Source organism: Oncorhynchus masou, chromosome 24, assembly GCF_036934945.1.
Source record: "Oncorhynchus masou masou isolate Uvic2021 chromosome 24, UVic_Omas_1.1, whole genome shotgun sequence".
NCBI classification, from domain to species: Eukaryota; Metazoa; Chordata; class Actinopteri; order Salmoniformes; family Salmonidae; genus Oncorhynchus; species Oncorhynchus masou.
The window spans coordinates 75,012,899-75,040,702 of record NC_088235.1 but is presented as its reverse complement, the minus strand read 5'-3'; the positions used below and the strand labels follow the sequence as shown (position 1 = coordinate 75,040,702).

Below are 27,804 nucleotides of genomic sequence, written 5' to 3'. Positions count from 1 at the left end.
TATAGGCTGTCTCATCGTTGTTGGTGATCAGGCATTTCACTGTTGTGTCGTCTGCAAACTTAATGATGGTGCTGGAGTCGTGCTTGGCCATGCAGTCATGGGTGAACAGGAAGTACATGAGGGGACTGAGCACGCACCCCTGAGGGGCCCCCCATGTTGAGGATCAGTGTGGCAGATGTGTTGTTACCTACCCTTACCACCTGGGGGCAGCCCGTCAGGAAGTCCAGGATCCAGTTGCAGAGGGAGGTATTTAGTCCCAGGGTCCTTAGCTTAGTGATGAGCTTTGAGGGCACTATGGTGTTGAACGCAGAGCTGTAGTCAATGAATAGCATTCTCACGTAGGTGGTCCTTTGGTCTAGGTGGGAAAGGTCAGTGTGGAGTGCAATAGAGATTGCATCATCTGTGCATCTGTTGGGGAAGTAAGCAAATTGTAGTGAGTCTAGGGTTTCTGGGATAATGGTGGTGATGTGAGTCATGACCAGACATTCAAAGCACTTCATGTCTACAGACGTGAGTGCTACGGGTCGATAGTAATTTAGGCCGGTTACCTTGGTGTTCTTGGGAACAAGGATTATGGTGGTCTGCTTGAAACATGTTGGTATTACAGACTCTGTCAGGGACAGGTTGAATATGTCAGTGAAGACACTTCTAGTTGATCAACGTATGCTTGGAGTACATGTCCTGGTAATCCGTCTGGCCCTGCGGCCTTGTAAATGTTGACGTGTTTGAAGGTCTTACTCACATCGGCTACGGACAGCGAGATCAAATAGTCATCCGGAACAACTGATGCTCTTATGCATGCTTCAGTGTTGCTTGCCTCGAAGCAAGTATAGAAGTAATTTAGCTCGTCTGGTAGGCTCGTGTCACTGGGCAGCTCACGGCTGTGCTTCCCTTTGTGGCCCGAAATAGTTTGCGAGCCCTGCCACATCCGACAAGTGTCAGAGCCGGTGTAGTACGATTCAATCTTAGACCTGTATGATGGTTCATCAGAGGACATAGCGGGATTTCAAATAAGCGTCCAGGTTAGAGTCCAGATCCTTGAAAGCAGCAGCTCTGCCCTTTAGCTCAGTGCGGATGTTGCCTGTAATCCATGGCCCCTGGTTGGGGTATGTACGTACAATCACTGTGGGGACGACGTCATCGATGCACTTATTGATGAAGTCAGTGACTGATGTGGTGTACTCCTCAATGCCATCAGAAGAATCCCAGAACATATTCCAGCCTGTGCTAGCAAAACAGTCCTGTAGCTTAGCATCTGCATCATCTGACCACTTCCGTATTGAGTGAGTCACTGGTACTTCCTGCTTTAGTATTTGTTTGTAAGCAAGACTCAGGAGTATAGCTTATGGTCAGATTTGCCAAATGGAGGGCGAGGGAGAGCTTTGTATGTGTCTCTGTGTGTGGAGTAAAGGCAGTCTAGAGTTTTTTCCCCCTCTGGTTGTACATGTAACATGCTGGTAGAAATGAGGTAAAACGGATTTAAGTTTGCCTGCATTAAAGTTCTGGCCAATAGGTGTGGTCTACATCTTATCATGAGATACTCTACCTCAGGCAAGCAAAACCTTGAGACTTCCTAATATTAGTTATTTACAAATAGACACAGACCACTACCCCGTCTTACTGGAGGCAGCTTTTATATCTTGCCGATGCAGTGTAAACCCCACCAGCTGTATGTTATCCATGTCATTGTTCAGCCACGATTTGGTGAAACATAAGATATTACAGTTAATGTCCCGTTGGTAGGATTATCTTGATCGGAGCTCATCCATTTTATTATCCAATGATTGTGCATTGGCTAATAGGACTGATGGTAGAGGCGGATTACTCACTCGCCATCGGATCCTTAAAAGGCACCCCAACCTACATTCCCAATGTCTCTTCTTTACTTCATGATAATGACAGGGATTTGGGCCTTGTCTGATGATGGTCAAAGATAAAAGTATAAAAATAAAGTCAAATTATAACATAATAAAAAGTAAGTTTGAATGACACTGAGGGGCAGTGTTTTTACAGCTAAAGCCGGTTTGCCAGAGGCTGATGCCGTGCAGGTGTTTGTACACATGCATATACACACACGCTCTCATTCAAATACACACATACATGGACACACGTGTAAATAGTGCAAGACATACACTCAAAACATATGCAGTTGGCCTTGTTGTTATGATTGTAGTTTTTCTTGATGTCCCTTTGTTTTTTTGAACTGTTGTTTTCTGTTTTCCTTTGTCTCCTTTTTTCTTTTTAGTAACTTTTCTTGGTTGTTGGTGCATTCGGGGTGGGGGGGGGTTCTTGGCGGTGGGGAGTGGAATTAATTATATATATATATATATATATATATTTTTTTTTTTTCAGGTCCCCGTTTTTGGCCTTGTGGGAGATCTGTTGAGATATGCCCTTGAGCAGGGCATTGACCCTGGATACTTCTGTGTGTCGCTCTGAATGGGAGTCTGTTGGATTACTGGTTTGGTGTAGTTGTTGAGGGGCTTCACTCCAAGTAGATTGTATGTCTTGGATTCAATAATAAAAAATAAAAAACAGGAGTACGGGGAAATAAAACGCTGGTAGGCTTGATGAGACAAGGCGAACTGGCAACAGACAAACAGAAAACACGGGTATAAATGCACTGGGGATAATGGGGAAGCTGGGTGACACCTGGAGGGGGTTGGAGACAAGCACAAAGACAGGTGAAACAAATCAGGTTGTGACACACATCATTGTGATTGTTCTGATTACATGGGGATAGGTGAAAAACCTAAGTTTCATTCATATGTTAAGTGGTTGCTTTGCATCAAACTAAAGACTCCACCACTCTATACTAGCTGATCCTACAGATGTAGGATCTTCGTTTGATCACTGATTTGTTACTAAGAATTCATTTTCCTGCACAGCAAGAAGTGCAAACTTGTAGTGTATGAGGTTTAAAAAGGCTTCTAAAGTATGTAATTTCCACTTTGAAATGTCAGACTCAATTTGCCTTAAAGAAAAATGTATCAACCCCTACGAAAATGCCTATTCATTAGAGTCCACGTAATAATTTACATTTCATGTTGCTGCAAGATTATTTCCCTGCTGTAGCAAAATGGCTCAAAATAAGATCCTACATCTGTATAGTGTTTTCAGTTTTTGGCCAGTCTCATATAGCATTCTTTCCCCAGATTATAAAGAAAATAGAGCTAAAACTTAGTACAGGTGTCCTATTGGATTCAATTTGGCTTGCAAACGCTTCCTTGAAGTTTAAATCACTAGATGGCAGTATATCACCATAACACTGAAAAGAAGTGGCTGGTCAAGAGGAGAGTACTGCTGCCCAGCGCTGCTGCTGCTGTATAAGCTGCCCATTAAAGTTACATTTGTTGAAGACTATAATATTGTGTCTTCATGCTACTTCTCCACTCTACAACATAACACATCTCAGTCTCATTTTTCAAATATGAACTGTAAACTGCTTCTTGTTGCCATGTATTGCCTGTGTTTAATGGCCTACACTACAGCATGACAAGCAGTAATGGTAACATTTAATATTACAACTTAGCTTGACTTCTCTTAGACACCATTACTATGTCCCTTCAAGGACAGGTGACACATAACAGAGATCTACTGTGTATTGTGGTGTGGTTCCTTGTCCTTGAAGGGAAAAACATAAAAAGCACTCTGCCCCAAAACAGTGTGGGACTATATTATTTTGGGGCCTCTTTCAAATGACATTGCTGGAAGGCAAGACCTCCATGGGTGAAATGCAAACACCACCCTACCAACGCATAACTCATATCTCCAATATGAAAATTCAATATAATGAAATCAAAAATGTATGACAAAGCCATAGGGTCTAGTTTAGATTGTGACTCAGAGGAAAATAATACATACAGCTTAGTAGTGACTTCTTTGAATTCATTCTTTAAATCGATAGACTTCAAAAATGTCACTGTGACACAAAATGTCAACATGACAGTAAAACTTTGACATTCTGTATTGCTCTTTTTGAAAATTCTCCTGTACATTTTACTAATCAACAGGATAGAATGCTTCCGACCTCCCCCTTCTCTCCCGCTAGCTACACCACATGACCAAAAGTGTATGGTGACCTGCTTGTTAAACATCTAATTCCAAAATCAGGGCATTAATATAGACTTGGTCCCCTCTTTGCTGCTAGAACACCCTCCACTCTTCTGGAAAAGCTTTCCACTAGATTTTGGAACATTGCTTCCACTTGCTTCCATTCAGCCACAAGAGCATTAGTGAGGTCGGACACTGATGTTGGGCGATTTGGCCTGGCTTGCAGTCAGCATTCTAATTCATCCCAAAGATGTTCGATGGGGATGGGTTCAGGCCTCTGTGCAGGCCAGTGAAATTCTTCCACACTGACCTTAACAAACCATTTCTGTATGGACCTCACATTGTCCACAGGGGCATTGTCATGCTGAAACAGGAAAGAGCCTTCCCCAAACGGTTGCCACAAAGTTGGAAGCACGGAATTGTCTAGAATGTCCTTGTATGCTGTAGCATTAAGATTTCCCTTCACTGGAACTAAGGGGCGAAGCCCGAACCATGAAAAACAGCCCCAGACCATTATTATTCCTCCTCTACCAAACTTGAAAGTTGGCATTATGCACTCGGGAAGGTAGCGTGTGGCTGAAACAGTCGAATCCACTCATTTGAAGGGATGTCCACATACTTTTGTATAAGTAGTGTACTTTGAGACATCTGAAAAAGGGGGAAGTGTTCTACAGTACACTTTCACAAAGATGTCCCTTCCCTATCTCAAGAAGACAGTACAGCGTTGGTTGCTTCATATCAAACCAATGCTTTGAAAGCAGATTACCTGTGTCTGCCTGATCCTGAAGTGGTGTTACAAAGCCCTTAACCGATCCATTTCTAATAGTGATCAATAGTGTGGACATTTATCTCGCTTGCTGCCAGATGCACTTTGGTGACAGCACTGGCTTGGCAGCTCCTCTCTTTGTGTTTGGGCCAACCTCTGTTCTCCTCATACACTCCGGTCAATCACCTGGCCAAAAATAGAGACAGATATATCCCATAACTATTTTGTTAAGCCAAACAGTTTCAAGAACATGACAAAGTACTTGGTCACTAAAGGGGACATTCAAGCAGTGTGTATTTTATAATGCAAAAATTATTTGGGAGTTAATTTTAGCACTGTATGAACCAGATACCCATGAAGCCTACCAGTCTGTTGGTCCTCCATTCATTGTCATATACTGTATCTTGTTGTGATACACCATCAACTATCCTTCCAGCTACAGTACCATTCAAAAGTTGAGACACCCCTACTCATTCAAGGGTTTTTCTTAATTTTCACTATTTTCTAAATTGTAGAATAATAGTAAAGACATAAACTATGAATTCACATTTGGAATCATGCAGTATTTTTGAAATTTTTTTTTAAGTGTTAAACAAATCAAAATACATTTTATATTTTACATTCTTCAAAGTAGTCACTCTTTGCCTTCATTATAGATTTGCACACTCTTGGCATTCTCTCATTCTCTCAACCAGCTTCATGATGAAAGATTTTCCAACAGTCTTGAAGGAGTTCCCAAATATGCTGAGCACTTGTTGGCTGCTTTTCCTTCACTCTGCGGTCCAACTCATCCCAAACCATCTCAATTGGGTTGAGGTCAGGTGATTGTGGAGGCCAGGTCATCTGATGCAGCACTCCATCACTCTCTTGGTCAAATAGCCCATACACAGCCTGGAGGTGTGTTTTGGGTCATTATCCTGTTGAAAAAGAAATGATAGTCCCACTAAGCGCAAACCAGGTGGGAAGGCGTATCGCTGCAGAATGCTGTGGTAGCCATGCTGGTTAAGTGTGTCTTGAATTCTAAATAAATCACAGACAGGGTCACCAGCAAAGCACCCCCACAACATCACACCTCCTCCATGCTTGACGGTGGGAACCCCACCCCGAAGATCATCTGTTCACCTACTCTACTTCTCACATAGACACGGCGGTTGGAACCAAATATCTCACATTTGGACTCATCAGACCAAAGGACAGATTTCCACTGGTCTAATGTCCATTGCTCGTGGTTTTGGGACCAATGAAGTCTCTTCTTCTTATTGGTGTCCTGTAGTAGTGGTTTCAGCAATTCGACCATGAAGGCCTGATTCTCCTCTGAACATTTGATGTTGAGATCTGTCTGTTACTTGAACTCTGTGAAGCATTTATTTGGGCTGCAATCTGAGGTGCAGTTAACTCGAATGTATCCTCTGCAGCAGGGGTAACTCTGGGTCTTCCTTTCCTGTGGCGGTCCTCATGAGAGTATCACGTTTCAGGTAAGACCCAGATGCAGACAATGTGGAAGAAACAAAAGTGTATTACTTGTACAGGCAAAACGACAGGCCAAGGGCAGGCAGAGGTCAGTAATCCAGATAGGGTCCAAAAGGTCCAGAACAGGGTCAGAGCAGGCAGGGTTCAATAATCCAGTGTGGTGTGGCAAGGTACAGAACGGCAGGCAGGCTCAGGGCAGGCAGAATGGTCAAATCAGGGAAAAACTAGAAAACCGGAACTAGAACAGCCAGGAGCAAGGGGCAAAACGCTGGTAGATTTCACAAAACAAAACAGACTGGCAAAAGACAAACTGAGAACACAGGTATAAATATACTGGGGAATAACGGGAAGATTGAAGACACCTGGAGGGGGTGGAGACAAGCACAAAGACAGATGAAACAGATCAGGGTGTGACAGAGAGCCAGTTTCATCCTAGGGATTGATGTTTTTTGCGACTGCACTTGAAGAAACTTTCAAAGATTTTCCTCATTGACTGACTGTATGACATGTATTAAAGTAATGATGGACTGTCATTTGTCTTTCCTTATTGGAGCTGTTCTTGCCATATGGACTTGGTCTTTTACCAAATAGGGCTATCACCCCTAACTTGTCACAACACAAATGATTGGCTCAAACACATTAAAGAAGGAAAGAAATTCCACAAATTAACTTTTAACAAGGCACACCTGTTAATTTAAATGAATTCCAGGTGCAACCATTTGAAGCTGGTTGAGAGAATGTCAAGAGTGTGCAAAGCTGTCATCAAAGCAAAGGGTGGCTACTTTGAAGAATCTCAAATATATTTTGATTTGTTTAACACTTTGTTGGTTACTACATGATTCCACGTGTTATTTCATAGTTTTGATGTCTTCACTAGTATTCTACAATGTAAAAAATAGTAAAAACAAAGAAAAACCCTTGAATGAATTGGTGGATCCAAACTTTTGACTAGTAATGCATATGCCAACTTACAAGGCACATTCTTGTTTGATAAGTTGAAAATATGCCCCTGAATTCTAGAACATATCGGGAACCATTTCTAAAAACTTGCTTGAAACCTGTTTCCTTAATTTGTACCAATACCTAAATACTTCCAATTTTTGAAGGTATTTAGCATTTCACTCAACTTACTACGGGCCAGTTCCTGAAGTGTTGTAATATACTATATCCCTGAGGTGTATAAAACATTAGGAACACCTCTTTCCATGAAATAGACTGACCGGGAGAAAGCTATGCTTCCATTCAATTAGTGTAGATGAAGGGGAGGTTACAGGTTAAAGGATTATTAAACATTGAGACAATTGAGACATGTATTGTCTGTGTGCCATTCAGAGGGTGAATGGGCAAGACAAAAGATTTGTGCCTTTGAACTGCAATGCTGCTTGGTTTTCTACTCTCCGTGTGTATCAAGAATGGTCCACCACCCAAAGGACATCCAGCCAACTTGACACAACTGTGGGAAGCATTGGAGTCAACATGGCCAGCATCTCTGTGGAATGCTTTCGACACCTTGTAGAGTCCCTGCCCTTACAAATTAAGGCTGTTCTGAGGGCAAACGGGAGAGGGGGTGCAAATAAATATTAGGAAGGTAATCCTAATGTTTTGTTCACTCAGTATCCAACCAAGAGCCATCTCATTTCCACATCCTCTTAATTTTCCTTACCATTTTTGGATGTTTTGGCAAAGAGGTTCATGAGGACAAAGAGTGAGGAAGTTGTGCTTTCCAAGCCCTTTTAATTTTTTTATTTTTTATTGTCACATAGGAGGGTAGCTGAAAAAGCAAAGTGAGTCATTCCTTTCTCAGACTACTGTGGAATGTTTCATCTGGAACTTGGATGGGTATTTGATCAGAGGAATTCAATATAATGAAATCAAACATGCATGACAAAGGCATAACATTGGTGTCAGTTTAGATTGAGACAGAGGAAAATAATACATACAACCAAAATGCATCCAACTACATCCTTATCTATTACGGGTATACAGATTACATTCTCAAACAGGAGCAGAGTTCAGTTTTATGTCGTAATTTGTTGATGAAGGGGGCAGACAGCACCTTTTCCCCCCCTAGTCTATCTAGAACCTAAAATGGTTCTTCGGCTGTCCCCAAAGAACCCTTTGAGGAACCCTTTTTGACTCCAGATAGAACTCTTTAAGGTTCCATGTCGGAGGGTTCCTTGTGGAAACAAAAAGGGTTCTCTCTGGAATCAAAAAGGGTTATCCTAAATCCTTTTTTCTAAGAGCATAGCAACTGGGTTGCCTGAGTTGTTTGGGGTGTGTCTGTGTGCCATGGATTCTCTTAGGGCCCTGCTGGAATGAGCTCAGGAAACACTGAGTCGCTGCCTCAGCCACTGCACTCAGGCTCTTGTGAAAGTGTTTAAAATAAGACATAGCTGAAGAACCAAAACATGCTGTGTGACTGAACTCTCCACGCGAAGCTGCGTTCAAGGCCAGCTCTATGTGGAGTTGGGAGTCCTGCCAGGTTTCTCTCTGCGACTGAGAAATGGAAACAGAAACACACACACACCCTTTCAGGGAAAAACACAGCTTTACACCAGGCACTTTTGAGTTTTGCTTTAATTTCCCCTCATAATGTTCCTTGCAGCTGACGCAGTGTGTGTGGGAACAGCTCATATCTCCTCTCTCTTTCTCTCGTGTCTAATGTTGTGATTTCCTTTTTAATTACTGCCCCCCCTATCAGGGCATGAAGGGAGCAGAGTGGGAGGAAAGGGGGGGGGGGGGGGGGGCAGAGGGGGAGGGCCAGGGCCACACCCCTTTCCTGTCCAGCAGAGGCAGAGTTTTAGGGGAGGTTCATCCTTTAGACAGACTCAGTCAGTTACTCACTCTGAGAGGAACCTCTTGCCTCTTTACACAGACACCTCCCGCAGGACAGGGAACACTCCGGATCAGGAACACTCCGGATCAACTTTTTCCAATCATCATCATCATCAGCACCACCACCACAACCTTCTTGTTCACCATGGCCAGCTCCAAGTCATCCCAGACCACCCGCAACATTGTGATCGCCTGCCTGGCCCTGTGGTCGGTAATCTCCCTCATCATCATTGTGGTGTGGGCCACCTCTCCGGACATGAAGAGTGCCAGCCAGTGCCGAGCTGAACTACAGACCCTGACGGAGAAGCACGAGGGGGCCAGGGTGGTGTACGCCAAGAACAAGGCAGCCCTGGAGGAGATGGTGGAGGAGGGCCGCGCCAACCAGACCCGGCAGCTCAGGGAGACAGAGAGGCTCCTGGAGCACCTGGGACAGACCAACGTGTCCCTGGATGACTGTCGGCAGGAAAACGTGAGTGTTTGCATTGCCTCGCTTTACTTTCCCTCCCCTCCTCTCCCACTCCCCTCTCTGGTTCCCGAAGGCCTGAGGTTACAACTGACTTGCTCAATCCCTCAAGCTGCCAGTTATCCTCTGCCTCTCTCCTTCTTCTACCCTCTCCGTTGTACCCGATGTGTCATTTTAGATTGATTGGACATCCAAACCTAATCTAAACAGGCATGGCTATGATTTCATGTTTTTTTAAATACCATTTCCATTTGACTGTTTGTAACAGTTTCAAAACATGTTACTGTATCATCATGCCAAATAATTACTTGTGAAAATAAATGGCAGACCGAAAATCCACATTAGGCCTTTACATAACAACCAGAGGCACAATGGACAGACAGTATCCATTTAATGTGGACAGTTATGCAAATACTCTGCAAATGCAGCAATCAAAATATTAAAAGCAGCTAGTCCTTCCCAGGGAGTGGGTGGGAGGTCAAGATCAACCCTTCCTGGAAGAAGAGGGAAAGCAGAAAAAGGGCACACCACGTCTGTGTCTGAAATGGCACCCTACTCCCTATATAGTGCTCTACTTTTGACCAGAAGTATGTCGGGAAAATGTTGCCATTTCGGCAGCAGTTCATGTTCTTTAAGCACAAAGGTCTTAATCTTTCACCGTTGCCTTTGATGAGATCATTATTTCCACCTCTTTTCTTCATAGATACTGTATTAGAGTACATGTGTTCATTGGTGTTGTTTCCCATAAAAACGCTGGATGAAAGGAATGTTTTCAGAGGCTGTTCTCATAGCCAAACCTGGTTCTGTCACAAGCCTGCTTTCACTCAGCATTTCAAATATGTGATAGGAGGGACTCCTTGGGATGACTGTGCCAATGTTCACAGAAGTTGTATTAACTAGTTCTGGGAATTCCAGAGGAGTTACTCAATGACCACCACTGTCTTTGTTGCAGGTTATTTTGGGTGGAAACATTACAGTCCTGGAAAAAGAAATCGAGACGCATAAAGAAATCGAGGCAAACCTCACTTCAGAAATCATGCTAAACCAAGGTAGGAAAATTGATGTCACGGTGGGAGGGTATGGGATTTTTGCCTCTGGTATTGGCTACCATGAAAGGAGCACTTTCTCAGCCACGATATTCTTAGCAGCATTTTCCCCTGTAACCATAGAAACCACCCTAGCTACGGTAAATAAATACACATTGGTTGGATATTGCGCCTTCAAAAATGAGTTTACATCATCTGAGGCTGTGATTACAAACGTTGGAAACTGATGACAAATTAGGATTTAAGTACAAGTTCTAGCAGAGGGAATGTCTTCAATAGCCATCCCATCTGTTTACCATTCTTTAAAAGCAGTCACACAGGCTACTTCAACGGTGCCATTAAAAATATTCATACTCCTTGACTTATTCCACATTTTGTTGTGTTACAGCCTGAATTTATGGATTAAATAGATTATGTCTCCACCCATCTACACACAATACCCCATAATGACAAAGTGAAGACATGATTTAAAAAATGTCTGCAAATGTATTAAAAATGAAATACAGAAATATCTCACTTACATACGTATTCACATCCCTGAGTCAGTACATGTTAAGAGTCACATTTGGCAGCAATTACATCTGCGAGTCTTTCTGAGTAAGTTTCTAAGAGCTTTGCACACCTGGATTGTACAATATTTGCACATTATTATTTTTTAAATTCTTCAAGCGCTGTCAAGTTGGTTGTTGATTATTGCTAGACAGCCATTTTCAAGTCTTGCCATAGATTTTCAAGACGATTTAAGTCAAAACTGTAACGAGGCCACTCAGGAACAACAACCGATGACAAGCATACCCATAACAGGATGCAGCCACCACTATGCGTGAAAATACAGAGAGTGGTACTCAGTAATGTGTTGTATTGGATTTGCCACAAACATAGCACTTTTTAACAGGACAAAAAGGTAATTGCTTTGCCACATGTTTTGCAGTATTACTTTAGTGCCTTGTTGCAAACAGGATGCATGTTTTGGAATATTATTTTTCTGTACAGGCTTCCTTCTTTTCACTCTGTCAATTAGGTTAGTATTGTAGAGTAATTACAATGCTGTTGAGCCATCCTCAGTTTCTTGTATCACAGCCATTAAACTCTAAATGTTTCACAGTCCAGCTTGCCCTCATGGTGAAATCCCTGAGTGGTTTGTTCCGCTCCAGCAACTGAGTTAGGAAGGACGTCTGTATCTTTGTAGTGACTGGGTGTATTGATACACCATTCAAAGTGTAATTAATAACTTCACTGTGTTCAAAGGGATATTCAATGTCTGCTTTAAAAATGTTTTTAACTCATCTACCAATAGGTTCCTTTCTTTACGAGGCATTGGAAAACCTCCCTGGTCTTTGTGGTTGAAATGCACTGCTCGACTGAGGGACATGACAAATAATTGTATGTGTGGGGTACAGAGACAAGATAGTCATTCATAAATCATGTCAAACACTATTATTGCACATAGAGTGATGTGACTTGTTAAGCACATTTTTACTCCTGGACTTATTTAGGCTTGCCATAACAAAGGGGTTGAATAATTATTGACTCAAGACATTTCAGCTTTGAATTCTTAAGTCGTAAAATTTTCAGAAAACATAATTCCACTTTGACATTATAGGTTAATGCGTGTAGGCCAGTGAAAAAAACATCTACATTTAATCCATTTTAAATTCAGGCTGAAACACAACAAAACTCAAGGGGTGTGAGCTAACCGCTAAATGCTGAAAACCCTACAGATAAGAAGTGTATTCCAGAGCTAAGTAAGCTGTAACCAAGGGGCTAGCAAATGAATACAGTAACTGTGACATTTTTTTTTACAGTAGATTTCCTGACTTTGAACAACAGAAGGAAATTATAAGTTCCTGAGTAAAGGCGATATGGAAATGACACATTGTGTGAAAGGGGAGATGCCTGTCCTGATAAATATCAGGCACCCCGCCTTCAACAGGGTCTTAATGAGAAATACGTTTACAACATTTAAGCTGCCTAGGAGAGCCCTGTCAAACAGCATAGCTAGCATCTATTGCTGCAGTCTTGCCTACATTGGAAAATTAGAAAAACACAGCTAATGTGAGTGAAACCCCTTTGCTGCCAGACAATTCCCAAAATAGTTAAGAGACGTCATGGAGCCATGTACAGTACACCACTCATACTGATAAGCAATCCTAGGGCCAGACATGACCTTATAAGTTAATAAGGCATTATGTGAACTAGGGATGTCCTATTTTTGTCTATCAAAGAAGACATCGAAAACTGCCTTAACTACACAAAGTATGCCTTAGCATTAAATGTCACTGTCACTGAATTTCAAAACTTATTGTTGTAAACACGGATTACATGTTTTATTTCTGTCACTCAATGTCCTGATTTAGGCCTTATTATGATTTCAGAGCACATTGAATTACTTCACGAGAACCTGACACAGGCCTCTCACAAGTGGGCGTCCTGTGTGGCTTTGCAATCAGCTGCTGAGAGCCAGCGGATAGCAGCCGAGAGCCAGACCAAGGCCTGCGAGTCCAGCAAGCTGTATTTACAGAAGCAGCTGTAAGTATCAATCCAGTGACACTGAGCTGGTACAGATTTACACTGAGCTGGTATGAATTTACACCTTCAGATTGACTACTGTTATGAATCAGCTAAATAAGCCTGGCTGGTTTACCTTTTATGAGTGTCGATATTGTTTCTTGAACCATGGTTATATTTACAGGCAGAAGTGCAAAAAGGACGGTGGCCATGCCTCCGAGCTATTGGATGACGGCGTTGCCGCACCCCAGACTAGCATTCTTGCCTTGGCCCTGGTCCTCTGCGTCAGTCTGCAATTGATAACATGTGAGTGTAATAGCACGGGGTGCTAACTAAACATCATTATTCAATGCCATGGAGGCTTATAAGCAGTGTGGAAGATAAATCAAAGATCATAACAAGCATATAATAAATTGTAGTTTGTTTGAGTCGATATTCATAGACACTGTCTGCAACTGTCTATAATCCATATCTCAATGTGATAAAATATTTTAATTACACGTGGTTTCCAGGAACATAATGCATAGCCAGTGGGGTCAGCGAAGACGATTCAAGGGGAACACTGTTCTCCAGGACAATAGGAGGGACCTGGACTTGATATTATATGGATATCACTGCTGTACATCTTTCACTGTTAGGAAACTAATTGGGGAATCGGTCAATGATTATAGTTTCTTTTGTTTCTTTTTCAATTATATTTTAAGAATTGTAAACAAAAATGGTAAAACTTAGTCCTGGACAAAAGGGTTATACTTATTTGTTGCTTTTGAATGGTTTTCAGCTGCATTTACCACTCTCACATTTATATATGTTGGCTTATTTTATTGTTGAACCGTACCCTTACCTAGGCTACAATTTAGTTGAATACTTAGGGTTTTAATGCCCATTTTTGGGGATATTTCAAGAAAGCACACTTTCGTTTAGGTTAAAGGTCTCTGTATTTATTTGTGTGTAAATGTTTGAATGTACTTTATAAGTACTGTCTGGTCGTCTCTTGTTTGTCCTGTCTTGACTCCCCCCCCCCATTTTTTTTAATTCTTACCCTACTAGTTCTTTCCTACTTTTTGGTTGTAGTTTACCTTCTTCCCTATAATAAACAGTTTTATGTACATGGGATGGTGGAATGGGGAGGGTTAAGAGGTGGAGGAGTTGCGCGACGGGATTGGGTATCAAGAAGACACTAGATAGATAATATTTTGTGCCTGGTGTACTGGTTTTTTATATATTTCATATATGATTAATTTGCACCATGTTTTAAATTACAAACAAAAGTTGTCCTGGAGGGGGAATTCATAAAATAAAGTCTGTCCAATTATTTTGGAGCTGGCCATTCATTTGTCACTTTAATTTCTATACTCTTCTACCAATATTTTAAATGGGAAAAATAAGAGCATACCGGTAGTTGTTGTTGAGAAGAACATTCATAATACAACAACGACCTGTTGAATGTAGTGGAAAGGAGAGGGGTTCACAGTGAGCTGGGAATGATAATGTGAGGAGCCAAGCCTAGGTTGGGAATTTGGCCATGACACCAGAATGAACCTACACTGGCTACAAGTACTAGAGATGATCTGCGATGACTGTTCACCATGGCCAGAATAATGCATTTGGGCCACCTACCTCCAAGGGACCTCCAGCCCCCCAAAAAACAACAACAAAAATATTGTCATAAAATAAATGCAGTTTTATAATGCCATTCTACACTTTTCTTTCACGAGGTTGAGAGCAAATGTTGCCGTTTTAAAGCACATTTCCTGCAAATCAACACATTTTGGGTTGGGCCAGAGCCAGAAAACATGTGGGCAAAGCGACGTTTAGAAAATTTGTCATTGAACATAGAGCAGAGGAATAATTCAGTTTGAGTTGTCAGGCAAATTAATTTACACCTTTGATTGACTACTGTTATGAATCAGCTAAACACACGTTTCCTGCTGTTTTAAAGCAAAGGAGGTGGGCCCCCAACCAAAGGGTGATGGCACCCTTTGCAGGACACTGTCCCCATCATAACTGACCTGGCCTGCGACCATATTAATTACTGGTCTAGGGCTTTGTAATGTTCTGTATCAGAGCAAGGAGTGCCCCCTACAGGCCCTCACACAAGGGGGCCTGGTAGCAGCCAGAGGCCTACTGTACTGTCTGGAAAGATGCATCGACAAATGTATGCTAATGCAGGCTTGCACTTACAGCGCACACTTTGTTGAAAAAACTCCCCTCTCGCTAAACATGCAGCCTGGAAATATTATATTAGCCTCACAGTGGGTGATTGTAGTGGCAATAGTAAAACTAGGTTGTGACTAGATTGACTACAGCTACGGACGGAAGTGATGCATAAATAGCCGAAATGTAAAAAATGTTTCGTTGTTTCTGGGTGATTTTTTGCATTTTAACTAACCCTAACCGTGACCTAATTGTCATAACCTGCTATGCTATTTATGCTAACCTGCTGTGTAGGGTGACACGAAGCCTGGCGGTTTAGAGCGTTGGGCCAGTATCCGAAAGGTCGCCTGAATGGACTAAGGTGAAAAATGTTCCCACTAGCAAGGCACTTCGCCCTAATTGCTCCAGTAAATCACTCTGGATAAGAGTGTCTGCTAAAAGGTGCACGTGTAAATTCTCCGAACCTGCTACGAAAAGTAAATTCTGGATACGCCATGTAATTCTTATCGTATTATGTTTTGATTAATACACTGTACCTACCGGTAGCCAGCTTCTTCCCCAAAGCAAGTTTGCTTGCGTGTGCGCAGCGTCTGACGCAGCGTATGACGCGGCTGGCCAGGAGACGAGAGTTGAATATGGGGGGAACTTTATGTTATGCATGCGGTAAAGTTTGATTCGGGGCTATCCCTGACAGTAGCTAGCTAACGGTAGTACTGTAGCAACTAGCTACAGTACTCTTCTAACTTCTACAAAATTGTAGCCTAGCTGATCTGGTCACTGGATAAACTCATTCTTGTCACACCTCAATCAACTGAGTGAGTAACATATACTGAAAAATCGTTTTGCGTGGTATGTCAGGAGATATTCATTGTTTTTTTGTTGCTCATAATGACGACGACTAGTTGGCTGGCCCACTGCAAATGCGAAAGTGGTTAGGATTTGTTTTGATACGAAGGAACAGTAAACCCATCAACTACAGTTACTTAAGGAACATTTAGGAAATAGTAGCAGGACTTTTGTTTTTTTTGGTTCGAGCTATCAAATATCAGCCATGTCCTGCCAGTAATATTTTTGAAACGTCATAGCTCGACGATAGCCTCATAGCCATACCAATAAGAATGATAATATTAATTCTTAATTCTATGCTCACTACATTGAGATTGTCGCCCTGCAGATTCTGGCTAGCTAGCTAGTTACATGGAAGCATCTGAATATCTCCTATGCAAGTGGAAAGGCCACCACTGGCCAGCTAAGGTAAGGCAAAGACATTACCAGGCTAACATCATTTGGATACGTGCACATACACAAATGACCACACATCCCTGTCAGTATCAGATGAAATCTGTACACATGTTCTCAAAAGCTCTCTCTCGTACAGTATTTTGGAGGGAAGGGGTGCATTATTTAGCATCCGTTTCACATACAGCTATTGTTTCACTTGTACAAGGTTTTGAGAAGAGTGTGCAATTCCAAGAGGAAGAAGGATATGGAAGTGGAAATGTTGGGAGAAGGTCACAGGTAGGCACCTCTTGTTATTGACAAACTCAGTACACTTCTCTCCCTCTGACATGGATACATTCATCAATAACCATTAGAGGAGTGTGTATTTTGTTTTGCAGAGTGTGGGTGCAGCAGAAGGAAACGCAAGCCCTGACCCAAGAATGCATTGAGAACATCTCTGGAGATCTGAGTAAGTCCCACAACACTTCTCTGTCAACATACAGTACCTTCATTTATTAACCAGTGCCAGTCAATTCTTCCTCCTAACCACAAGTTATCTTATGTCACATGACTAGAGACAATGGAAGTGGCTCTGTTCATGTACAATGAGCCTCATTTCCTTTTGAGATATGCAGAGTTTTACACCTTTATACTGTCCAACTTCATCTCCCATATCACCTATGAGCCATCTGAAGCAGGGATTATTTCCTTGTAGCTGCCTAGGCCTTTGTGTGTTGGTGTTTCTCGAGTCAACATTCGGTTCCATTTCAATTTGTCCCGTTGAGATCATAAACATTTTGTAATTATAAACCTGGCTCACTTTCAGTAGTTGTCAAGACATTTACATAATTTAATTCCGATACCATTTCAGATTAGGGAGTGACTTCCCGTAAGTAGGCCCTTGAGTTCGTGAGTACTTGTAGGACAAAGTGTTGTACAGTTGTGTCGAATCCACATTTGCATACTCGATATGTTACTCAACTTACTGCCATACTTGGTGATACTGATGCAAAAGCAGAGCTCTTGATTTTGGAAAACAATAAAGACCTGACCAGTTATAATGAAATTATTTAATTTGTCACGCAGACTAGTTATTTGGCATGATTGATAATCTAGTGTAAAGGGCAGATATTTTGGACATCATGGGATCAGATAAGAGTAAAGATGCTAACATATGAGATTATACATGTCAACTACAATGCCTTGTTTGCTATTATATGATTGTTGGTTACAATATGATCATGTGTGCTTGCATACAATGTCACTTAAATCTCCCACATCACTCTTATCCCAGACTCGTGAAGACTGAACAACAATAGTATCTTTCATCCCCGCACAGGTGATCATGCTTCCAAAAGGAGGGACCCAATAAGAGAATTGAAATACCGGAGAGCACTGCGCTTGGCATTGGATATGTTCCCCTCAGGAGAGACGAGCAGCACTCTGGTGTTAGGAGATCCCAGAACATCCGAAAAGGGAAGAGACCAACAGTTGCCATCGGCGCCTGAAGAGCAAGAAACGAGAGCAAGACGCGTCATCCGAGCAAATGTGAGCAAAAGTGATACAGAAGCAGACCAGGAAAGCACAAAACTTAGAGACAGTAGTAGTAGATACTGAAGAGCGCTCAAACGAGGTCCTCACAAGCCCTTAATTAAGATTAGAAGGAAGTGTTGCAATAGTCAGAGATCCAGCAAGCCCAGTGGTCCAGCTTGTGGAATTCTAGGAATTTGAGTGAGAATGAGGATACCAGTCCACCAAAGCAGGCCAGACAGAGTCCAATTCTCAATACATCACCAGAGAACACTTCAGGCCATTCCAGTCACAAGTTATGGGATGCCTATGAGACACCTAAGCAAAGGGCAGCCAAGTTCAGACTTATGTATAGGCACGCTGAGACACAGGTACTTCTGTGCTGCAAACTTGACACTAGACACAAATGTCACACAGACAATTTTAATTCACGAGAACTAGTCAGTCACCACTGCAACTGTTTCAATGCTTTAATATTGCTCTCCACTACTTTTGTCGCCAGTTGAGTTAATAATGCCATCATAACAATCATGCCATGATGTTGCTAATGTCCCCACAGGAGCCTCAGTCTGAGGAAAACAATGATTGTGCCTCTCAAAAAACAAGTCCGGGTGCAGCTCAAGAGAATGTCACTGTTCACAGTAAGCCAAATAGGTTCTAATTGCATACAGTGCATTCGGAAAGTATTCAGACCCCTTGACTTTTAGCGCGCCGGAGGGGATAACTGCCGTTTTACGGGCTCCTAACCACCTTTTTTAATTTTTTAAAATTTATTTCACGTTTATTTAACCAGGTAGGCTAGTTGAGAACAAGTTCTCATTTACAACTGCGACCTGGCCAAGATAAAGCATAGCAGTGTGAACAGACAACACAAAGTTACACATGGAGTAAACAATTAACAAGTCAATAACACAGTAGACAAAAAAAAGAGTCTATATACAATGTGTGCAAAAGGCATGAGGAGGTAGGCGAATAATTACAATATTGCAGATTAACACTGGAGTGATAAATGATCAGATGATCATGTACGGGGCGGCAGTGTAGCCTAGTGGTTAGAGCATTGGACTAGTAACCGAAAGGTTGCAAGTTCAAATCCCTGAGCTGACAAGGTACAACATCTGTCGTTCTGCCCCTGAACAGGCAGTTAACCCACTGTTCCTAGGCCGTCATTGAAAATAAGAATTTGTTCTTAACTGACTTGCCTAGTAAAATAAAAAAACAGGTAGATATTGGTGTGCAAAAGAGCAGAAAAGTAAATAAATAAAAACTGTGGGGATGAAGTAGGTGAAAATGGGTGGGCTATTTACCAATAGATTATGTACAGCTGCAGCGATCGGTTAGCTGCTCAGATAGCTGATGTTTGAAGTTGGTGAGGGAGATAAAGGTCTCCAACTTCAGCGATTTTTGCAATTCGTTCCAGTCACAGGCAGCAGAGTACTGGAACGAAAGGCGGCCGAATGAGGTGTTGGCTTTAGGGATGATCAGTGAGATACACCTGCTGGAGCGCGTGCTACGGATGGGTGTTGCCATCGTGACCAGTGAACTGAGATAAGGCGGAGCTTTACCTAGCATGGCCTTGTAGATGACCTGGAGCCAGTGGGTCTTGCGACGAATATGTAGCGAGGGCCAGCCGACTAGAGCATACAAGTCGCAGTGGTGGGTAGTATAAGGTGCTTTAGTGACAAAACGTATGGCACTGTGATAAACTGCATCCAGTTTGCTGAGAAGAGTGTTGGAAGCAATTTTGTAGATGACATCGCCGAAGTCGAGGATCGGTAGGATAGTCAGTTTTACTAGGGTAAGCTTGGCAGCGTGAGTGAAGGAGGCTTTGTTACGGAATAGAAAGCCGACTCTTGATTTGATTTTCGATTGGAGATGTTTGATATGGGTCTGGAAGGAGAGTTTGCAGTCTAGCCAGACACCTAGGTACTTATAGGTGTCCACATATTCAAGGTCAGAACCATCCAGTGTGGTGATGCTAGTCGGGCATGCAGGTGCAGGCAGCGATCGGTTGAAAAGCATGCATTTGGTTTTACTAGCGTTTAAGAGCAGTTGGAGGCCACGGAAGGAGTGTTGTATGGCATTGAAGCTCGTTTGGAGGTTAGATAGCACAGTGTCCAATGACGGGCCGAAAGTATATAGAATGGTGTCGTCTGCGTAGAGGTGGATCAGGGAATCGCTCGCAGCAAGAGCAACATCATTGATATATACATAGACACCTGTGGTTTTTTGTGTTTTTTCACATTGTTTGTAACTTATTTTGTTCATAATGTTGGTGCTACCGTCTCTTACTCGGTACCGGTACCCCCTGTATATAGCCTTGTTAGTTATTTTATTGTTAATTTAGTAAATATTTTCTTAACTCTTTTTCTTGAAGTGCATTGTTGGTTAAGGGCTTGTAAGTAAGCATTTCACGTTAAGGTCTACACCTGTTGTATTCGGCGCATGGGACAAATAAAATTTGTTCCACATTTTGTTACGTTACAGCCTTATTCTAAAATGTTTAAATTCGTTTTCCCCCCTCATCAAGCTACACACAATACCCCATAATGCCAAAGAAAAAACAGGTTTAGACATTTTTACAAATGAAACAAATATAAAAAATAGATCACATTTACATAATTATTCAGACCCTTTACTCAGAAGCTTGGCACACCTGTATTTGGGGACTTTCATTATTCGCTGCAGATCCTCTCAAGCTCTGTCGGGTTGGATGGGGAGCATCGGTTTGAGGCTATTTTAAGGTCTCTCCAGAGATGTTTGATCAGGTTCAATTCTGGGCTCTGGCTGGGCCACTCAAGGACATTGAGACTTGTCCTGAAGCCACTCCTGCATTGTCTTGGCTGTGAGCTTAGGGTCGTTGTCTGTGAGCTTAGGGTCGTTGTCTTGTTGGAAGGTGAACCTTTGCCCAGTCTCAAGTCCTGAGCGCTCTGGAGCAGGTTTTCATCAAGGATCTCTGTACTTTGCTCCATTCATCTTTCCTTCGAGCCTGACTAGTCTCCCAGTCAGTCACTGCCACTGAAAATACATCCCCACAGCATGATGCTTCCACCACCATGCTTCACCATAGGGATGGTGCCAGTTTTCCTCCAGACGTGATGCTTGGCAATCAGGCCAAAGAGTTCAATCTTGGTTTCATCAGACCAGATAATTGTCTTTCTCATAGTCTGAGAGTCCTTTAGGTGCCCTTTATCAAACTGTGATTCCAAAATTCTTCCATTTAAGAATGATGAGGCCACTGCGTTCTTGGGGACCTTCAATGCTGCAATTATTTTTTTATACCCTTTCGCAGATCTATGCCTCGACACAATCCAGTCTCAGAGCTCTACGGACAATTCCTTCGACCTCATGGTTTGGTTTTTGCTCTGACATGCACTGTCAACTGTGGGACCTTATATATAGACAGGGATGTGCCAAATCCTGTTCAATCAATAGAATTTACCACAGGAGGACTCCAAACAAGTTGTAGAAACATCTCAAGGATGATCAATGGAAACAGGATGCACCTGAGCTCAATTTTGAGTCTCATAGCAAAGGTTCTGAATACCTATGTAAATATATTTTTTAAATACATTTGCTACACTTTTCGAAAAACCTGTTTTCACTTTGTCATTATGGGGTATTGTGTGTAAATTAATGAGGGAAAAATGTATTTGATCCATTTTAGAATAAGGCTGTAATGTAACAAAATGTGGAAAAAGTCAAGGGGTCTGAATAATTTCCGAATGCACTGTATGCCGTTCAATGTAAGCAGGAACACTTGAATATTCCATTTGAAGATTGTAGATTGTAAAAAGTTGGTACGTGTGAAATTTGTGTCACTACATAGGTGTGGCCGATGTGTCAAGTGATTTGAGCCTTACTCCACCTTCTTCATCCCCACTGCAACCGCTCCAAGTGTCCTTCGACGAACAGGAGGACAGTAGTCTGGAGGATGATGACCTACCCAGTTTCACTTCACCAAAGAGTAAGCTAGTTTTACACTGCTCTCTAAACTGCATGTCTCACATGAAGTCTATATGATATTGTTTCATTGGTTTACTTTGTTATGAAAGATTGGATGATTTTATTTTTGTGCCCCCTCCCCAGAAACCCTATCCATCACAAAGGGAGCTTGTGTCTGGTGTAAATATCGACGTTGCCCCTTCTGGCCTGCTATGGTAATTTTCATTAGTCCAATTGATTTTCACTCCTACTCATTCCTAGTATGCTTTCTTCTATCATTAGTGATTTGGAATGGGACTGGACTTACACTTGCATGTATGACATGTTTGCTTGTCATGTCATCGTCAGATCATGTATGTTTCCCGCAAAGAGAAGAAAGCCAGCGTCGTGTTCATCGACACATTTCTTTGCACACAGAAGAGGAAGAGGTGAGCATCTTCAGTAATACTGATAATGATTGTAGATATGAAAGTGTAGATGTTTTCAAACATCATTTATGCTGGGAAGCTGTTTTCATGTGTTGTTATTAGCTGTAACAAGTGATCTCTATGTAAACAAGACGAATATGTATGTTTATGGCTGTAACCTGACGGAATTTGGTCTTTATGAAAGAAGGTAGGAAGGAAACATGAATCATTCGCATAGTTCTGCCCTACTGTGGCTCCAAGGTTAGTCACATTTATTTAGTGACACAACTTTGAAGGATGAATAAAACATTTTATTTTACCCTTTAGCGTCAAGGTCTCCTTAAAGAATATCAAGCCCTTTGACTGTGAGGAGTCAAATGAGTTGGTGGTGAGATTTTTCTTTACTTCAACTTAAAGTATATGATAAATATTATGTCATTAATGTGCCATGGTTGACTTCCAAATATTGACATGTAGATCCTGTTTTCCATTCAACCTTTTTATGCAAGTGAAGTACATGTTAGGTAAAAATGGCACGACAGTCCTGATAGAAGCATCAAACTTTCCAAATGTCGACAAAATCAAACATGCTAGACAAGGTGATCTTTTCATGCCTGTAAATTGTATTATGTGAGAAATATTGAGATAATAACCATCATATCGAAGTAAACGTGGAGTCACGTGATGACGGGTCGGCCTCCCACTATGACTCGGGAAAGCATGTAGTTTATTAGGCTACAGATGAAATAATTCACAGGGTGGTGACAGTGCACCTTGATGAGCTTGATGCTCCTTTCCAATAAATGTTTAGTATCTTATTCTGATGACATGATAATCGATGCTTGTCTGCCGTTTGACAAATACAAATAATATCACTGTATTGTCCAAAATAATCCCGTGATGTAGGCTATGCCTGCACTGTATCTGCGAGCTGTTGGCTAGGGCGCATGTGCCAAGACCAGAGTGGGTACATTCGCTATATAACGCAAAATAATTGTGACAAAACCATCAGTAGATTTGAAAATGTGATGGAAACCCAAAGTTATTTTATGTGCACTATGTCATCACTCACTGCCTTTTATCCGCAACAAGTCAATTTGAGGGAAACACGTCTCTGGTGGGAAAATGCCCATATTGGTTTTCTGCAGATTTTAGATTATTTACATGAAAATCAGTCACTAATTGGATGGAAACCTAGCTATTGGAATTGCTTTGTATTTACTTACTGCCTATATTTTTCTTCAGTTGATATATGTATGGAGAATGTGAGGTGAAATGTGGGTATCTCTCATAGGACAAAGCCAAGGAGATATATGGTACTGCCATCCACTATTGCCTGAAGCTTATTGGGGACTATAGAATTCGCCTTGGTAAGATAACCTTCAAACATAGGAGGTTAGGATTTGACTCTGTCCAATGTCTTCAGTTGGATATGCAGTACACAATGTTCTGTAGCTAGTGTTTCAATCAATTGAGGTACTAAGCCTGCATATAATTGAATGACCAGTGAATCAAATGTTTATGCATTTGTTCCCCCAGGTTGTGGTTCATTTTCCGGTTCCCTCGTTGAGTATGTTGCTGATGACATCAGTAAGTTTTTAAATGGCCTGTGTTCAAAGTCATTTTTTGTACCTATTTCATTGCTATTTAATGCGAATTCCTAGGTACAAGCAAGCAAGTCAGGTGCTTCCACAGACTGGCAGGAACAACTATCAAAACAAACCATGTGCCAAGGAGGCGATAGTAGAATGAGAATATGGAGCAACATTTCTTGACAGGAACCTCCATACTCTGGTTGATAACAATGGGGCATTCTTCTCTATGAACCATTATGAAAGTTTAACACCTTTGTTTAACATTGTCAGATTGTCAGTGTATAATAATTATTGCCAATTCCATTGTATTACTCCTATTTGTGCTCCTGCCCGCCAGGCATCCCTATGAGAAAGCTGTACCTTCTCGGCCCATCTGACAGTTATCTGGCCTCGCCAAAGCAAGACATGGAGGATCAGAGAAGTTACCAGGGGACTCCGGAAGAACATGCGACCACCGAGGGCAGTGACCAGGAGCCACAGGTCTCCAAGAGACTGCTACCCGACCGCGCCAAGGCTGCACGGGACCGGGCCAACGACAAACTACTGCAGTTCATCGTCGATAAAAGAGGCGTGGAAAGGCACTTGCAGGTCAGAGAGTTAGTAAGCTGAGGGAAGAATAGAGTAAAACAGCTTATCCCTGGGCAATGGTTAGGCATATTTTCTTCTCTTTTCTCCATATCATAGGCTATTATCAGCGGTCAGGTGGTGTCCAAGTGGCTGAAAGCCTTCCGCAAGGCCAGTGGTCAAGCAGTGGACCCCTACTTTGAGACGGACCAGCAGGTGGAGCAGGTTTTCACTTATCTCAGGAGCATCATGGAGGAAGCCTTGTCAAGTCTGCCAGAGTTAGATCAGATCCGCTTCATCCTCGAAGTGCTCTTACCAGAGGTGACTCAATGTCTTGAGTGTTGTTGCAGATTGGTCCTAGATTTGTACATGCGCAAATGGCATGACAACAATTGTGAGAGTTAGCTATTACAGTGAAGCACATTCAAATGCGACCAGGCTAGTGTTCTTGCAGTAGTATGCAAATACAGAACTATATGTAATTCAAATGTGTTTTTGTATCCTATGCTCTCCAACTGTCCTTTCTTTTATTCCATCTCACAAGTTTGATATTTTCAGGCTGTCATTCATGGAATCTCGGAGGTCGATGACATATCCCTGGTTAAGGCTGAAGAGAAATACTCACAAGGGCCTGGCATCAGTAATAGGTGAGAGGTTGACACTGTATTTGTCTGTTATTTTTTGTGATTTCATGGACTGTAGCTTGTTTTTATTTTGCTGATAGTATTTCCCTTTAATCATTTCAGAGAGCGAGAGGAGTTTGACCTTATGATTGTGCAGCAGATGAAGAAAAAGCACTGCAGAAATGATAAAGAATAAGAAGGGTTGTGTGTTCTGTTTCGGGTTTTCATTGGCTAATGCCACTAGTGTTTATATTGTTCATAGGTTATGTGTTTATAGGTTACATACTCTTTATTTTTCAATACAATCATTTGTATACTGAACAAAAATATAAACACAATATGCAACAATTTCAAAGATTTTACTGTGTTACAGTTCCTATAAGGAAATCAGTCAATTGAGATAAATTCATTAGGCCCTAATCTATCGATTTCACATGTCTGGGAATATAGATATGTATCTGTTGGCCACAGATACCTTTATAAAAATGGTAGGGGCGTGGATCAGTATCTCGTGTGACCACCATTTGCCTCAAGCAGCGTGACACATCTTCACATAAAGTTGATCAGGCTGTTGATTGTGGTCTGTGGAACTCTTTTTCAATGGCTGTGTGAAGTTGCTGGATATTGTCGGAAACTGGAACATGCTTATAAGATCCAGCGCATCCCAAACATACTCCATTTCTGGTGAGTATGCAGGCCATGGAAGAACTGGGACATTTTCCAGGAATTGTGTACAGATCCTTGCGACATGAGGCCTGTGCATTATTATGCTGAAACGTGAGGTGATGGCGGCAGATGAATGGCATGACATGGGCCTCAGGATCTTGTCACTGTGTATCTGTGCATTCAAAATGCCATTGATGAAATGCAATTATGTTCGTTGTCCATAGCTTATGCCTGCCCATACCATAACCCCACCACTACCATGGCACACTATTTGCAAACCACTCACCTCCATGACGCCATACACGTGTTCTGCGGTTGTGAGGCAGTTAATGGTAGAGAAATTAACACTAAATTATCTTATTTCAGCTCATGAAACATGGGACCAACACTTTACATGTTGCATTTATATGTTTGTGCAGTGTACATTGGTATAGCTATAACGGTGGTGGTTTGTTTATTTTCCATGGCTTTCCCCCCCAACAATTATTTTCTGGAGCTACAGTTGAATGGAATCCACAATTGCATACTCGGTATGTTACTCAACTTCCTGCCATAATTGGTGATACAGATGCAAGTGTAGAGCTCTTGAAAAAGCAAAATTCCAACAAGTTAAAGTGAAATTAGGTCATTTGTCACGCGGTCTAGTTATTTGGCATGACTGATCATCTTGTGTGATGGGCAGAGATGCATGTACAAATTGAAATAGCTATAACGGTGGTGGTTTGTTTCAAATGTATTTTCCTTTACAATTATTTTCTTGAACTTGTTGCTATTATTCTGGTTAAGGTATGTTTTTATCGCCAAAAGCACAAAGCGGATCTCAGGATGAAAGCAATAAAATTACGTTGTTTTTACACATATGTGTTTGCTGCATATATTCTCTGTTGCCAAGACGACCGTGATTGAGAGTCCCATATAGTGGCGCACAATTGGTGCGAGTTAGGTTTGGGCGGTGTTTGGTTACAAATTCGTTAGGGTTTGGCCGGTGTAGGCCGTCATTGGAAATAACAATTTGTTCTTAACTAACATGCCTAGTTTAAGGTAAAAGATATAAACCTACATAACCCAGAGTCCATACCGTCAATCAGGAAATGACGTGTATGCGCATGCGTTGAGTTCCTTTACTTCCAAAACAACACGCGTGCTGTTCCAAGATGTCCGCGCCTATGGAAATAGTTCTGAGTGCCGATTCGGCTGGACAGCTATGGAACTGTGCCGTTTTGGAACTCCATTCGGGCACAAATCTCTTGGCCTATCGAGGTGGCAATACTTCTTCGAGGTCACTCACAGTTTTGAATGGAGAGTACATCCTCGGAGCCCAACTCGGGAAAAACTTCATCAACGTGTGGGAAATCCAGAGAAAGGTAGCTAGGTAACGTTGGCTAGCTTGCTAGGGGCGCGAGCGCTGTTCATAGCTCTCTGGAGATAATGCTCTGAAAGGTCTCTGGACATAGCTAGCTAACGTTACATATGTCTAGCTTGTTTGTTCGTATGTCTTTCCGGTTAAGGTTATTCATTGTGAAACGTGTTTTCTGTTGTTGGCTAGATACGGATAGATGGGCCTAACTGTTACACATGGGATGAATGCACGTTTTTTTAAACGAAGGACACATGGAGTGTCACTTAATCAGTGATAGAGATGACCAGTTGTGGTGTTCAATTATAGTCCTGAATCACAAGGTATACAGGCCTTTGGCTTTGTCCTAGTCCAGCACTAACACACCTCATTCATCTAATCAACAGTTTATCAGGTGCATTAGGACTGGAACATTATTCTGCATAGCATGGGGTCTCCGGGCTTGAAGAATATTGGGGCAGTGATGGTACACACCATAGTACTATAATGACAATACAGTTGACTGTCAAAATAAAGGAAACACTTGAGTAAATGAGGGCTACAAAGTACATTTAGGTCTTGCTCCTGAGTTAATTAAGCAATTAACATCTCATCATTC

At 42.0% G+C, this 27,804-nt stretch overlaps 3 protein-coding genes across 6 annotated transcripts in view; all 3 read left to right on the top strand.

Moving 5' to 3' along the window:
- Positions 1–9,103: 9,103 nt before the first annotated feature.
- On the top strand, positions 9,104–14,471 carry LOC135512638 (uncharacterized). Its single transcript, XM_064934867.1, has 5 exons — positions 9,104–9,593; positions 10,540–10,636; positions 13,009–13,162; positions 13,326–13,447; positions 13,654–14,471. Coding segments are annotated over exons 1-5 (699 nt in total). The 5' UTR covers positions 9,104–9,269; the 3' UTR covers positions 13,656–14,471.
- Positions 14,472–15,918: 1,447 nt separating this feature from the next.
- On the top strand, positions 15,919–26,703 carry LOC135512637 (PWWP domain-containing DNA repair factor 3B-like). Of its 4 annotated transcripts, none has more exons than XM_064934865.1 (16): positions 15,919–16,113; positions 16,473–16,552; positions 16,746–16,816; positions 16,894–16,988; positions 17,859–18,067; positions 18,609–18,690; positions 21,879–22,016; positions 22,139–22,209; positions 22,343–22,422; positions 22,729–22,789; positions 23,696–23,771; positions 23,941–23,991; positions 24,334–24,584; positions 24,681–24,881; positions 25,119–25,207; positions 25,285–25,371. In XM_064934865.1, exons 2-16 carry the CDS (start codon positions 16,496–16,498, stop codon positions 25,295–25,297), a joined length of 1,545 nt encoding a protein of 514 aa, XP_064790937.1. In that variant the 5' UTR covers positions 15,919–16,113; positions 16,473–16,495; the 3' UTR covers positions 25,298–25,371. The 4 variants fall into 4 exon arrangements, with proteins under 4 accessions (XP_064790937.1, XP_064790935.1, XP_064790936.1 ...); XM_064934863.1 differs by having other exon boundaries at positions 15,920–16,113; positions 25,307–26,703; XM_064934864.1 differs by having other exon boundaries at positions 15,921–16,113; positions 16,918–16,988; positions 25,307–26,703.
- A 267-nt stretch (positions 26,704–26,970) lies between these two features.
- LOC135512636 (WD repeat-containing protein 18) overlaps positions 26,971–27,804 on the top strand; it is a 92,684-nt gene continuing 91,850 nt past the window's right edge. Inside the window, exon 1 of the mRNA XM_064934861.1 lies at positions 26,971–27,213. Coding sequence (XP_064790933.1) covers positions 27,004–27,213 — 210 coding nt within the window. The 5' untranslated portion in view covers positions 26,971–27,003. The remainder of the gene's footprint in view (positions 27,214–27,804) is intronic.

What these genes read in the sequence shown, in the direction of transcription:
- LOC135512638 (XM_064934867.1), top strand. Translation starts at nt 9,270, where the DNA reads ATGGCCAGCTCCAAGTCATCCCAGACCACCCGCAACATTGTGATCGCC. An exon ending in ATGACTGTCGGCAGGAAAAC is followed by an intron (nt 9,594 to 10,539) that starts GTGAGTGTTTGC and finishes TCTTTGTTGCAG; the next exon opens with GTTATTTTGGGTGGAAACAT. An exon ending in AGAAATCATGCTAAACCAAG is followed by an intron (nt 10,637 to 13,008) that starts GTAGGAAAATTG and finishes TTATGATTTCAG; the next exon opens with AGCACATTGAATTACTTCAC.
- LOC135512637 (XM_064934863.1), top strand. Translation starts at nt 16,496, where the DNA reads ATGGAAGCATCTGAATATCTCCTATGCAAGTGGAAAGGCCACCACTGG. An exon ending in GACGCGTCATCCGAGCAAAT is followed by an intron (nt 18,068 to 18,608) that starts GTGAGCAAAAGT and finishes ATGTCCCCACAG; the next exon opens with GAGCCTCAGTCTGAGGAAAA. An exon ending in GCGTGGAAAGGCACTTGCAG is followed by an intron (nt 24,585 to 24,680) that starts GTCAGAGAGTTA and finishes TCCATATCATAG; the next exon opens with GCTATTATCAGCGGTCAGGT.